The 14,696-nt window shown below is 38.5% G+C and overlaps 1 protein-coding gene across 2 annotated transcripts in view; it reads left to right on the forward strand.

The window, feature by feature from the left end:
• The first annotated feature begins 596 nt into the window (after positions 1-596).
• Positions 597-14,696, forward strand: part of LOC133871243 (phosphoglucan, water dikinase, chloroplastic) — a 29,720-nt gene continuing 15,620 nt past the window's right edge. Inside the window, exons 1-11 of one of the 2 annotated variants that reach the window (XM_062308652.1) lie at positions 597-1,018; positions 1,691-2,291; positions 4,130-4,216; positions 4,296-4,427; positions 6,537-6,662; positions 6,744-6,922; positions 8,367-8,451; positions 10,417-10,581; positions 10,678-10,730; positions 14,211-14,419; positions 14,551-14,660. In XM_062308652.1, the coding sequence (XP_062164636.1) occupies positions 801-1,018; positions 1,691-2,291; positions 4,130-4,216; positions 4,296-4,427; positions 6,537-6,662; positions 6,744-6,922; positions 8,367-8,451; positions 10,417-10,581; positions 10,678-10,730; positions 14,211-14,419; positions 14,551-14,660 (1,965 nt within the window). In that variant the 5' untranslated portion in view covers positions 597-800. Of the gene's footprint in view, positions 1,019-1,690; positions 2,292-4,129; positions 4,217-4,295; positions 4,428-6,536; positions 6,663-6,743; positions 6,923-8,366; positions 8,452-10,416; positions 10,582-10,677; positions 10,731-14,210; positions 14,420-14,541; positions 14,661-14,696 lie in introns of both variants that reach the window. The other variant, XM_062308644.1, reaches the window with a different exon arrangement.

The following is a 14,696-nucleotide window of genomic DNA, read 5'->3' on the forward strand; positions in this document are numbered from 1 at the left end:
GGATGTAGTAATTCTCTTTGTTTGTTTGTTTTTGTTTTGTTTTGTTTTGTTTTTTTTTAAGGAAAAATCTATCATAAATCCCTAGGCAAAAGAGCGATTTAAAATCAGTGCTTCCATGATTTTTTTAATCCATTTTTGCAATTTTTATTAGTGTTACGTCATCATTTTCATCACATCATTTTAAAATATTATTATTTTTATTATATTATTTAAAAACTTAAAATTTTATTTTTATTTTTTTAAAAAATAAAAATAAGAATTTGGAGGTGGCTCGTAGGCCACCTAAGGGGGTGGCACGGGCAGCCCCAAACCCACATTTTCATATTTTTTTTAAATAATATTTTAAGATAATGTAACGAAAAGACGGACGTGACACAAATAAAAGTTGTGAAAATAGACAAAAAAACTCACTGAGAAACTGAATTTGAATTTGCAACAAACTTAAATAACAAAAATTAATTTAAAAAAAAATGAAGAAGTGAGCATTTTTACTCAGAAATTTATCATAGATTTTCCATATATTTTTCTTTTTGTTATAGGTTTAAGCAAGATATTTTATAACCGGAGAAAAAATCTTTTAAAGAGCACTAGAGCAGCAGGATATTTTATTCTTTTAGATCCAGAGGAAGAGGAAGGATATCTCAGATTTCCCTCCTTTACACGTGGCTCAAACATAGCAAGTACATTTGAGTGATTTGACGACGATCCACTCTCACTCTCTCCCCACTTCCCAAAATCCGGTGGAACCTTCACGGTTTCGGCAAGCAGTGCCAAGACGATCCAACTCACTTTTCAACGTAATGGATTCTTTGCTTGTGCCCTTGCATCGCTCTGTTGCTTCATCTTCTACGTGTTCGCGAAGCGATCCTCGCAAGCAATTCCGCTTCCTTCGGAACCTTCCGAATGTCTCTTTCTTGAGGTCCAGAGTTTCTCTACCTCTCCACGATCCGAATTTGAAGGAGGAGGTTTCCGAACGCTCTTCTCGGATCGTCTGTGCCGTTTCGTCTACTGAAACCAGGTATACCTTTTACTTCTTCGTTTACTCGCTTTCTTGTATGAAGCTTTTCAATGTTTCATGGCTCTCTGTTTGGTTGCTAGAGAAAATTGACCAAAGAAGAACGAGAAAATGGGGATTTGTGATTTTTTATGCTGTTCATTTCTGCCATTACCGCAGAAAAGTAGTTTGTTAAATCATGAGCAGTTGGGAGGAACTTTTTGTGAAATTCTGACTTGGAGAATCTATTTTCTTTTTTGTTTTCTTGCCTTTTCTAAGCAACCAAGCGGAGTTTGTTCGTTGTTGTGCCAATTGTCTTGCAATTTTTTGCGTGTTTGTACATCTCATGGAAATGGAATAGCTTCATTGCGTTTTACACGTCGTTTTTAAGGTGGAAATTCATAATCTCGAGTGGGGTTCTAGAACAAAATGGAAGCTAATGGAGGCAATTTAAGTGCCTTCGGAACAACTCAAATTTAATTTTTCTTTTTCTTTTTCTTCACTTGGTACCTTCTACTTTTTAAAGGTAACTTGCGAGTTAGCTTTCATTTTCTGCAATTTCTCTGCCCATTCGTTTGATTGATTTCTGCCTTATAAAGCTATATAAAATACAATGGACCGTGGAACATGTCCAACTTATTCTAAAGTTTAGAATTCATGTATGAGACAAGGGATGATGAACTTGTTTTTTGGCAGAGAAGAGAAGAGGGAGATGAGATCTAAGTCAGGACGTGGGAAGGTGCGGCTTAATCTTAGATTGGATCATCAGGTTAAATTTGGTGAGCATGTAGCGATTTTGGGATCAGCAAAAGAATTGGGATCATGGAAGAAGAATGTTCCGATGAATTGGACAGAGAGCGGATGGGTATGCGAGTTGGAATTGAAAGGGGGAGAGTCCATTGAATATAAGTTCGTGATTGCGAGAAATGACAAGAGAATGGTATGGGAAGGTGGGGATAACCGGGTCTTGAAGCTGCCCATGGGAGGGAGTTTTAGGATGGTTTGTAGATGGAATGCAACAGGGGAGTCTGTGGATTTATTGCCTTTGGGCTTGGGGGAAAATGAGGAGGATTATGATTTGAGTGACAATGGGTCTGTGGTCAGTGATGCTGCTACTCATTTGGAGGCAGGGACAAGTCCTTTTGTCGGGCAATGGCAGGGGAAGGCTATCTCTTTTATGCGATCGAATGAGCATCGAAACCGGGAAACAGAAATAAAATGGGACACTTCAGGTCTTGAAGGATTGGCTTTGAAGTTAGTTGAAAGTGATCGAAGTGCGAGGAATTGGTGGAGAAAGGTACTGCTACTGATAATGGTTCTTCCTACCTTTAGATTGATGGCAATTGTTCAAGGGATTTCATAACAAATGTTCTTTCAGTTCAGCTTATGAATTGTTTATAACTGCAGTGTATTCCATGCTACATTTACATATCTATGTATGTTGTCGTGTGTCTTAACATTCTGTGTTCCATGCTACATTAACTATCTATGTTGTCTGCTGTATGTCTTAACAAAAACTGTGTGCCTTTTTTTTTAGAAGGAAAAAAGAACCAAATTCACATTTTTTATGATGCTATCTATTATATATAGCATCCTCAATCTTTTTGAATAATTTAAATTGTTAGAGAAATGGATTAAAGTACGTAAAAAATATGTGATGCCCTATCAATCTTGATGGGGCGATCATTATTGTTGTTACTCATTTGTGGTGGTATTGGCATTTGTGCCAGTCCGGATGCATTTTATATATAGTGTATCCGTGTTTTTACTGAACTCTTATACAATAAGGCCCAACACATTTAATACCTTCAAGCTAGCTCACTGCACTTTTTGTTTTTTGATAAGTAAGCTAGGCGTATGATGGACTATGTCAAGATAGGCCTCTGTAGGTCCTAGGACAAGCATGAAACTAACAAATTTTTTTTTTTTTGATAAGTAAGAATAAAACTAACAAAAATTAATGCTGTTAAACTTCATTTTACAGAATCTGAAATTGGAGATTTCTAGTATAGGGACCAATATTATAATAAAGCCTTTGTTACGTGGCTATAAAGTGATACTGAAACCAGGCGCCAGGTCCCATCTGCTAAATTCAAGTTTTCCTCTTGAAAAGAGCTAGGAGAAAAATCAAGAAAGGTATAAACTGGGGGGAGAAAGAGCAGTGTGGTTATTCCTAAGGGAAATGTGCTGGAATATATGTCCTTGAATCTTGGAAGATTATACCTCTGAGTCTGTTAGGGCTGATCATGTAGATGTCTTTTGAGTCTTGTCAAGCTACTTACAGTCTCACTCTGTCTGCTGCTCGGTGCTGACATGGCTCTTTCTTTCTTTCTTTCATCTTTTTTTTTTTTTTTTTTTTTTTTTTAAATTTTTTTTAAATTTTTTAATTTTTATCTCTAAATCTTGTGGTACTTGGTCCTGCAATGTCCTTTGACTGGTTGCCATATCGCTTCTATTGAATGACAAGGATAGTTGTTAATTTTTAACGATTGCATGTTTTCCATTTTTTTGCATATGGCTGTGGGTCTTAGATGTATGATATCTTCTCTTGCATGGTATTTTCATTTTGTCTTCCATGGTTCTTTTACTTGTATCCTTCTTTCTTTCGTTCTTTTCTTCAGTATCTATTTTCTTTTAGAGCAATTCAATTATTGTTTTGAAGCTGTGCTGGATTTAGATCAATAGGAGAGCTCACAAGCACGGATATATGGCCGCTCTATAATTGTCATTGTGAAAAATGTTAGTTTTATAATCTTCTACTCCCTAAGTCCCAGAATGACGTCCTCCTTTCCTTTTTGGTTTGTGCCAAAAACGAGTGTCATTCAATTGTCAAAGCATTAGTTATTCTATTTTCAGTTTACCCTTTACCATAAAATTAAAACCAAGAAAAATGAGTGTCCACTCTTCAACTGTCAAAGCATTTATGGGAAAAAAAAAATACTTTCAAGAGTGTGAGTTCACTGAGTTATCATTACATTTTATCTTCTTCTTTTTTCCCTTAATGTTTGTGTTTTGTCAAATTCAACACTTATTATAGGACAGGGAGATTATTTTACTGCCCAGTTTGTTGTTTAACTTGATGAAATAATATCTCTTTCTTTCTTTCTTTTCTTTCTTTGTCTTTTATTGGTGAAGCTTGAAGTTGTACGTGAGCTATTAACAGAAAGTTTTCAAAGTGAAGACCGGTTGGAGTTTCTCCTTTATTCAGCCATATATCTGAAGGTTTTCTTTGATACTTCGTTTCTACTTCTACCTTCAAGTTGATACTTGCATGCTCTTCTTAGATCTTTTTCTTATGCAGTGGATAAACACAGGGCAAATTCCTTGCTTTGAAGATGGAGGTCATCACCGGCCAAACAGGCATGCTGAGATTTCCGGGCTTATATTTCGTGAATTGGAACGAATTTCTTGTGGGAAAGATACTTCACTTCAGGTGGTCTACCATTTTACTTGGAATGGATTTTGAATAATCATCTCTTTATAGTTTTTTTTTTTTTTTTTTTTTTAATAAGAATCAATTTCATTAGAAGTGCAAAGGGGTGTATCCCTAGCACATAGGAAGTATACAAGAGAGATCTCCTATTCGGGAGAAAAAGAACAAAAATCCAAAAATTTAAAAAAACTAGAAAAATGCGGACTATTATCCATGTGTAAAGGGGCTTGAACATAATATTCTTTAGCTCTACCACCGAAGCCTCACAATCTTCAAAGGTTCTTGCATTTTTGCTCTCTCCAAATACACCATATTAAATACAAAGGTGCAATCCGCCAAACTTCTAAACTGTATCGGCTTCCCAACTAACATCTTCAACTTGCCAACAACTTTATTACCCTTCTAGGCATGACCAAGTCCACACCAAAAAGGTGGAAAATTGAAGGCCATAAATTTCTTGCCACTTCACTGTGAAAAAGAAAATGATCTATTGACCTCTCACTACTCTTACACACACAACACCAATCCACCACTATGACGTTCCTCTTCCTCAAGTTATCAAAGTCAAAATCTTTCCTAGTGCTACTGTCCACACAAAAAATGCCACTCTTGAATGAGCCTTTACTCTCCAGATACTCTTTCAAAGAAATTGGGAACCGACAGGATTAGACAACACATGATAAAAAGACCTTACTTCAAACTTTCGCCTTTTGGATGGGGTCCAACATATTCTATCGTCCCCACCTTGTATTTATCCGATAGAATACAAAAGATCCAAGAACGCAGTGACCAAGTCCACCTCCCAATCATGCACTGATATGATAAGATCTATAATCCACTGAATATTTTCATTAACAAACTGCATATGATCCATCACCTCGCCTCCATACAAGGCACTATACTAAACAATTCTGGAAACATATTCAGGGATTGGTTCCCACACCACACATTATGCCAAAATCTAATCTTGGACCTATCTTCCACCTCATATATTTCCATACTCCCACTCCGAAGGGCCCCACTACCTCCTTGGAACACCACCCTCTACTTGTGCTATCATACTTAGTTTTCACATTTCTAGTATATGTCAATTGGTTAAAGTTGGCATTATTATTGTGGGATGACATTTATTGTTTTCTTTAATCCTAGCTTTTCTCTCCTCATATTAGGACTTTTTTTTTTTTTTTTTTTTTTTAATGTCGTAAAATACAAGAGTCGAGTCTTTCTCTTCTCATCTCACAAGTGTTCCATTAAAGCTTAATAATTTTGTTTATAGCAAAAGTCGAGTTGGGAAAATGAACGAAGTAATTGATATTTGATCCTCTTTTTCCTTAAATACCATTCTCAAACTTTGGTCTTGTTAATCAATAAACTAAGCCAACAAGCTAGGGAAAGCCAATTCCTTGTTACATGTACTTGATGTGTAGGACCTTCAATTCCAGCATTTTTATCTCAAGAACTTGATCTGTTGCATTCAATCAAGACCGTATTAAACAAAAATTTGATTATATTACTCTTACCCTATAATTTGAATTAAGAATACCATGGATAGTTGCTTAGGTTGCTTTGGCAATTGTTGCTTTACATAATAATCCTGGTTGCCAGAGATACAAGTGCGCAGAACAGGGAAAAGAAAAGCTGGTGCAAACCGTTATTGCAATCGGGAAACTATGTTTCTTAGATGAGTAGGAAGATGAGTACTGCCTCATATCTCTTCACTACAGAATAGTGTGGTCTCAATATTTGCTCGTCACGAATCATTAAGTCCCTGAATTTGGTTTATTTTTATTCTGTTGTTTTACTTTTTAGTTTGTGCCAGCAAGAAGACTAAAACCCAAGATCCTAACCCCCCCCCCCCCCCCCCCTCCCCAACAACCCACTTGTGCCTCTAGTCACATAGGACTCTTGCTAGGACTTAATTAGCTCATGTTCTATTATTTAGAATGAAGTGATGTTTGATAAGCCCAAAGTATCTTTGTTTTTAAGAAAAGAATTGTTACCTTCTCATAGTGCCCTGCTTTACTTTAGTGTGCATATAGTCTTCTATGCATTTCTTTCTTTTAGGTTTATGCTTTGTGTCTCTCAGCTAATGGGTTTTCTTTTGTTCAGGAAGTGCTTGTTATCCGCAAGATTCATCCGTGTCTGCCTTCTTTTAAGGCAGAATTTACTGCATCTGTTCCTCTAACTCGTATTAGAGATATTGCTCATCGGGGTGATATCCCTCATGATCTCAAGGTTTTATACTTTGCAGAGCTTGAGTTGATTTTTATTGTAATCAGATGATGTGTTACTTAGTTTACATTTTGTGGATTCCAGCAAGAAATCAAGCATACAATACAAAACAAGCTTCACCGTAATGCTGGCCCAGAAGATTTAGTTGCTACGGAAGCCATGCTTGCAAGAATTACCAAGAACCCTGGAGAATATAGTGGAGCATTTGTGGAGCAGTTCAAAATTTTTCATCATGAACTCAAAGATTTCTTCAATGCTGGAAGGTTTGATATGAAGTTGGTCTTCATTATATAACATACCAAATCTGCTTCTAATGCATCTTGCGTCTTTTGGTTTGATCTTTTCCAAATTTACATTTTTCTTAAAAATGATGACATCTGTATAGTTAATATACTATATACTCCCCATTCTTCTTACACATGCAACACTACTTAACCGTCACAACATTCCTCTTTCTTAAATTATCGAGCGTCAATATTTTTCCTAATGTCGCTGTCCACACAAAAAACACCACCTGTGAAGGAGCCTCAACTCTCCATATACTCTTCCATAGAAAATATGATCCATTCTGGGTAGTTAACACTTGATAAAACGACTTCACTTCAAATTTGCTCATTTTGGAAGGAGTCCATCCTGTTCTATTCTCCTCTCATTGTCTTAGTTGGCAAGAATACAACCTCTCAAAGAAAGATACTAGACCTCCACCTCCCAATCCTGAACTGGTCTAGTAAAATTTACATTCCACTGAATAATCCCTTCTCGAAACTGCATGTTATCCACCACCCACACATTCTTTCTTTGAGCAATACTAAACAAATCCGGAGAAGATATCTTCAACGGACTATCCCCATACCAAACATCATGCCAAAAACTAACCTCTGACCCAACCCCCACCTCAAATCTAACAAATTTGGAAATCTTTTCCCACACCCTTCTAATATGTTTCCAAACTCCCACTCCAAATGTCCATGTTACCTCCTTAGAGCACCAACCTCCCCTTATAATATCATATTTAGTCTCTATCACCAATCTCCATAATGCCTCTTTATTCCCACAACCACTTTCCCAAAAGGGCTTGATTGAGAGTTGTGGAATATGCAACTTTAAGGGATAATATTGAGTCGAAGTTTGAACTTTAGGCTTTTTTCTCTGATTCCATATTAAATCATCAGTTGTCTTAAAAGTTTTAGCTGATAGGAAAGATTGAATTTAATCATTTAATTAATATTCTAACAATTGATTCACTTAATAATTTGAGCAGTGGATTCCATGAGTAGTTTGTCTTATAAATTGATTGAAGACTAGACCAAAGTCAAAGTTAATATCTTGTATACTTTTGTCCAATGTTTGGATTTTGTTGTACTGTTCCCCCTCCCCTTCTCATTTCCTCCATTTTATGACCCATTCTATGTAATGATAGTCCATCATTTGAAAGTTCAATCTAAAATTGTATGGACCTCCCAAAACATATAATGACCATTTACAATGGTTTCAAAAATTGGTCCTACTTGCATGACCTAATTTACTTGTACTTGAGGAATAGTTTAGAGTAATATATGTGCATTGAGATTGTCTCAACTTCCAAGTTTAAGTTAAAAAAATTTGAATTGGAAGAAAGTGCTCCAATGATAAGTTTGTGCTTGCTTGTAATTGCAGCATCCTGAATTGGTTAATTAGACATCCATTTGTGCTTGTGTGCTTTTGCAGCCTTACCGAGCAACTGGAATCAATCAGTGAATCAATGGATGAGCGCGGCCTTTCTGCTCTGAGATTGTTTTTGGAGTGCCAAAGGGTGGGTCTCCATTTTCAATCTTCTTAATTTTCATCTATTGATGCCATTTATCTTTATAGGTGGCATCTGAAATGTGAATCTGAACACAAACTTTAATTGTTACCCAATACCCCTTATCAAAACAAATTGTCGCCCAATACCCCTTTATTGAAAATTTAATAGCGTTGCTGAGTCAATAATTGTGTAAGAGACATGTAAGGGGGAATAAAGATTGATGTATTCAATTATGTGTCGGAATTTGAGCGATAAGGTTACATGTAAGACATAAGCATAGCTATTCCTATTTCTATCCTTGGATATACTTGTCTCTATTTATGCCTATCAATTTAGTAATTTGAGCAAAGGATTATAATGAGTGGTTATTCTTGTCGATGTTCTCATTTTCTGTAACTTGAATATATTGGATAGACAAAGCTCTGAGGACACAAGTTGTGAATGAATTGTTAACTCTGGCGTCCAATAGGGCAACCCCACTTTTTGGAACTCTAAGATTAGCCCTAAGATGAGTCCTGAGATCACCATGAACATCTACTTGATAGCCATTGCACGATTGTATCACTGATTTAAGTGTGTGAGAGCTTCTTGAAAGCATGGAGTTATCTTCTGTCAGTTGGAGGATCCACTATGATAGAGCCATAGGTATAACTTTTGAGTCTTTACCTTAGCAAAAAAAATGGGGTCTCCATGGGTGGCCGATCACCTCCAATGGGATGGTCGACCACCCCAACAAAAGCTCAGGGGGTGGTCGCACAACCCCTGGTGCTTTTGATCCTGAGGGTCTCTAGGGTTGGTGTGACAACCATTGGTGCTTTTGTTTGGTGGTCGACCACCCATGGAGACCATAAAACAAAATGGCTTTTTGGGACAAAATTTTTTAGGGCTATTCCATTCATGGGGGAATAGCTATTCCTACCAAGTGACGGAATGATAGGAATAGCTATTTCATTCCTGAGTCTTCCTGCATACCAAATGTGCTCTTAAGTCTTTGGTGCTCGAGTTTTACCTACTGCATGAGATTTCTACAGCTAAGCTTGCAGTAGATCTCACTCTTAATTTTTTTTTTTTTTGACTTCGTATATTTTTTTGGTCATTTTCTCCTGAAAATTGATCTTGATCGTTGCCCTTATGCTCGTTATCACCTTTATGCTTTGCACACACATGCATGCATGCTTGTATAGAGAGTTTGAAGTTGTTTCTAGATAATTTGAGTTTCATTGTGATAGTCACAGTTCTGTCACAGTAAGTATTCAGTCTTCACGAGTTCTATCTTTGAGTCTTCAGTCTTCACGAGTCCAATGGATCTGAGGTTGGAGTTTAGTTATGTATGGCAGGAGACCTCTGTAACCATTCATTGTGTAAAAAGAAGTTAAACTCTATGCCCCTCTTGTTCTTTGATTGTGTGGTCATTGTTGGGTCCCCCATTCTGAAATCATCTGAACTCTCAATTTTGTCTGTGTTGTGGTCAGTCGATCCTATTTCTAAGTAGGGGAGTTGGCCATGTCAAGCTTCCAAATGCAAAGTCAGCTTTTATTTTTCATTTTCAAGTTTTTAAGCAGTTTTGAGATTTATTTATGCATTATGTTGACTATGGTATTTACATTTATGTGGATATGTCTCCAGAAACAAATTAACAGGAGAGAAAAGACCAAAAAGTTGATCTTTCTGCTTATATATGTTACTAGGTTAGGATTCTGATTTACCATTTCACAAAGTTGTGAATTATGAAAAAAAAAAGAAAAGAAAAAGAAAGAAAATCTGGAAAAGAAAAAAATCATGAGCAGTGTATGGTCACTGAAAAGCAAGTACAGCGTTGTGTTTTCCTTCTTGTGTATGTAGTACTTGACTCGGAAGGTCTCCCCCCCGACCCCCCACCTACCTTATGTTATTGTAATTGATCCTTGAGCTGATCTTAATCAGTTTAGTTGTGGTATTGGATCATAAGTGGCAACTTTTGTTTATTTCCAGAGTTTGAATGCTGTTGAAGAATCAAGTAATGCTTCAGAAAACATAGGCATTGGTCTTTTCAAAACCATGCAATCTTTGAACGTACTCAGAGAAATAATTGTGAAGGGTCTTGAAAGTGGCCTTAGAAATGATGCCCCTGATGCTGCAATTGCTATGCGTCAAAAGGTGAGATCTTTTTAAGTAATTATTTGGCATAGACTTCAAAATGAACCATATAGCTTAGTTAGAATTTGATTGTTCTCTCTCCTCTTTGGCGGACAGTGGCGTCTATGTGAGATTGGGCTTGAGGACTATTCATTTGTTCTCTTAAGCAGGTATATACAATTCTGGGCTTGCTTATTACTTCTTTTTCTTGGATAATGGAGATCACAAGCACATTCTTAAATGTTGATAATGGTGTGTTAATTATTCCAATAACTTTGAAATACATTTCTTTCTCTGAATCATCGACTTGTTGGGCATCTTTTTTATTTTTATTTTTATGAATAATAATTTATTATGAGAAAAAGGCAAAGCCCTAGTATACAAAAAGTATACAAAAGAGACAACCACCATAAAGGCGTCTGAAATCTAGAAAGTTAACAAGATCTACAAGATTTGAAGAGGCGAATTAGGAACATAGACTACAACTCAGTCTAAGAGAGATCTTAAAAAAGAGGATTTTAAACCTAGCACATTAGACTCGTAGTCCTCAAAGAGGCGCCGATTTCTTTCTCTCCAACTTTCCAAATGGCCTCTTGTGAGTGTTCTTGTCCTTGAGTCTTCCAACAGTGTAGCAGTTTTAAAATATTGCTAGGCATAGCCCACAAAATAATGAATAAGTTGAGAACCAAGTGCCAAAGACCACTAGTGTACTCACAATGGATAAAGAGGTGATTTATGGTCTCCTCATTCTCTTTGCATAAGCAACAACAATTTACAAGAGTAAAACACCATTTGCATTCTTTAGATTATCAATCGGAAGGACTCTATCAACGCTGCCATCCAAGTGAAGAAAGCAATGCGGGGGAGAAGCCTTGACCTTCCAAATGCTTTTCCAGGGGAATAGACAAGGCTCTCTAGGCCGTACGGTGATATAAAAGCTTTTCACTCCAAAGCTGTGATTTCTACTTGGGGTCCACAACATTCTATCCACCACCCCTGGATGGGTTTTCGGGAGTATAATAGGTTGAGGAAAGAGTCAAGTGATTCCAGTTCCCAATCCTGAACTGCCATGATGAAATTTGGATTCCAATGGGTAAGTGCTGGATAATTCAAATAATCCGACACTAAGGCCTCTTTGTCATGAGCTATAGAATTAGGGCTGAGCATGGGGCGGGGGGGGGGGCGGGGATGGGGATTTTTTGACCCCGCCCCGCAGAGGTGCGGGTTCCCCAAAGTGAACCCGCACCCCGCAGAAAACCCCCTCCACCCGCACGGGGCGGGTGTAGATGGGGCGGGGTTGCGGGGCGGGGATCCCCGCGGGGTTGCGGGGCGGGGATCCCCGCGGGTATGCGGGGATCCCCGCGGGTTTTGACCCTTGTGTTCAATTTTTTTTTTTTTTTTTTTTTTAAGTATCCCTATGTTCAAAATTTACTAATCCAAATTAATAATCCATTATTTGTACTCCCTGTCACCCTTGCAAATTGCAAGTTGCAATTGAACCCTAATTAAAATCCCAACATCTATTAAAATGTAAGGAGAAAAAAACTTAAAATGTATACAATGTAATCTTATTCCAAATAATATGCTTGCTAACGATGTATAGCATTCTTGCGATTTGCTGATCTTTGATTTATTTTTTATTTTTTTATATAATCAGAGAAACATATGTGATAAGGGAAAACCTATTGCTGATCTTTCAAAGACCATGCATCGAGCAAGTTAGTTCAATCCTTCAAATTAGGTTGTTTGAATTGCATGACCCACCAGATTGGATCTGCCGTCGTCGACCCACCAGATCGGACCTCCGGACGGTTGGATCTCCCTCTAGATCTCAGCTTCTGTTGGCACACCTCTGGCGAGATAGATCCAGCAAGCCGGTGAAAGCTCCAGCAAGATCCGTTGAGAGAACGGTCCGATCCGGCGAGAGAAACCGTCAGGAGGTGAGAACCGGCAGAGAAACCGTCAGGAGATGGGCGGCCGGCCAGAGTAGGACAGCTTCCGAGACCGAGATGGGAAGGTCTGCGGATCCCTCGCGCCGTCTCTGCAGCTTCGCCGTGGTCCCCCACCGACGACGAGGTCGAGCGAAGAGACTTCGCCGTGGTCCCTAGACTTCGCCGTGGTCCCGTGGTCCCCCTATCGCCGTGGTCATCTCTCTTCGCATCTCCCTCTCTCCCGATCTCCTCAGTCTCCGTTCGGGGAAGCGGCGAGAAGAACAAAAGAAGAGGAAAGAAGAATAAGAAAAGGAAGAGGCAGAAGCCGCAGAACTGGAAATAAGAAAAGGAAGAGATGCGTTTGTTAACTTTGTTTAGGGTTAGGTTAGAAGCATTTTCTCCGTGCCGCTTTCTTCCCTTCTTCTTTTTTTTTTTTTTTTTTTTTTTTTTTTTTAAAAATATGCGGGGCGGGTGCGGGGCGGGGCGGGGACCCGAGAAAATTCAAGGGTCCCCCCCGCAACCCGCCCCGCACCGCGCGGGGGGGGCCAAAAACAGCCCCAAAACCCGCACCATGGGTGCGGGTTTTGGGCTCTGCGGGGAGGGTTGGGGCGGTTTCTGCGGGGCGGGGCGGGTTTTGCGGGGATTTGCTCACTCCTATATAGAATGACGTTACGGGAATGAAGACTTGACCATCGCTTCTCTGCACCGAACACCGTGCCAAAAACTAATGCGGGACCCATCCCCAACCTTGAAGTGGACATAGTTGGAGAAATTGGCCCAACCGTTCTTAATATTCCTCCAAAGGCACACCCTGTAGGGCCCTCTAGTTTCCTTTGAACACTAACCCCCTCTTTGGATCCCGTACTTCTCAACGATCACTTGTCTCCAAAGAAAATTCTCCTCTTGTGTGAATCTCCAAAGCCATTTACCAAGTAAGGCTTTATTGAACAACATGAAGTTTTTAACTCCCAACCACCTCTAGGGACTGGGGCAAATCATCTTCCAGCTCACTAGATGAAACTAAGGCTCACCACCTATTCCATTCCAAAAAAAATCTCTTTGAAGGCGCTCCAATCTTCTAGCTGTACCGGCCAGTAATGGAAAAAGGACAAGAAGTACGTAGGTAAACTAGATAACGTACTCTTGATAAGGGTAGGCGACCACCCCATCCCAAATAGCTTTTGCCTACATGTATCTAACACCAATTAAGACATTAGTCTATTATTAAAGAGTTCATTTCTGTAACTTCAAGAATATGAAGAAGGATGTTTATTGTACCTTGAATTTTGGGAGACTTTAATTTTTTTTTTAAACGATACTATTTGTCTTTTGAGTTTCATCAATTTGTTCTTTCATTCTTTCATATTCATTCACAAACTTAGATGTAGCCAAATATATATGGACGGAATGTGAAGTATACTAACATAGATAGATGCGCACCAAGCATTTAAGCTGGCAAAAGAATGCCTTGATTGGAGTAGTAATTACAACCCTTGTGTTGACATCGAACCAAAATAAGACTTCACCCTGAACACACCTGTTGTATACTTCTAGTGTACGTAGGGGCGCCTTACACTTTCAATAAAACTATTATTACTTATCAAAAAAAACCCTTGTGTTGACATCATTTTGAATTGCCACGAGAAAGTTAATTTCTTACCTTTGTTAAGCAACGCTTCTGAGCTTAAATGCCTTGCTAACACTCATTAATTTAAATAGATTCCTCAATGTGCTTGAAGCTGTGGGAGGGGTTCATTGGCTGACAAAGAGTGTGGAATCAGGGAATATAAGCTCTTGGAATGATCCTCTTGGTGCGCTTGTTGTTGGCATTCATCAGTTAGGATTATCTGGTTGGAAGCCAGAAGAATCTGCTGCTATTGAAAATGAACTCCTTGCATGGCAAGACAGAGGTCTCTCTGAAAGGGAAGGTACACTCATCATCTTTTTTCCCTTAAGTTCTTATCAATCATTTGACTCGTTTAGTAAAGTAGTTATGCTTGCATAAAAATTCATAATCCTGGTCCTTTTTTTCTTGTCTGAATAATTGAAGGAAGTGAAGATGGCAAGACAATCTGGGCATTAAGGCTTAAAGCTACTCTTGATAGAGCAAGGAGGCTAACTGAAGAATATTCTGAAGCACTTCTTCAAATATTCCCTCAGAAAGTCCAGGTAAGAAAGGAAAAAGAAAACATAATTTTTCCTTGT

Source organism: Alnus glutinosa, chromosome 1 (genome assembly GCF_958979055.1).
Source record: "Alnus glutinosa chromosome 1, dhAlnGlut1.1, whole genome shotgun sequence".
Classification (NCBI taxonomy): Eukaryota; Viridiplantae; Streptophyta; class Magnoliopsida; order Fagales; family Betulaceae; genus Alnus; species Alnus glutinosa.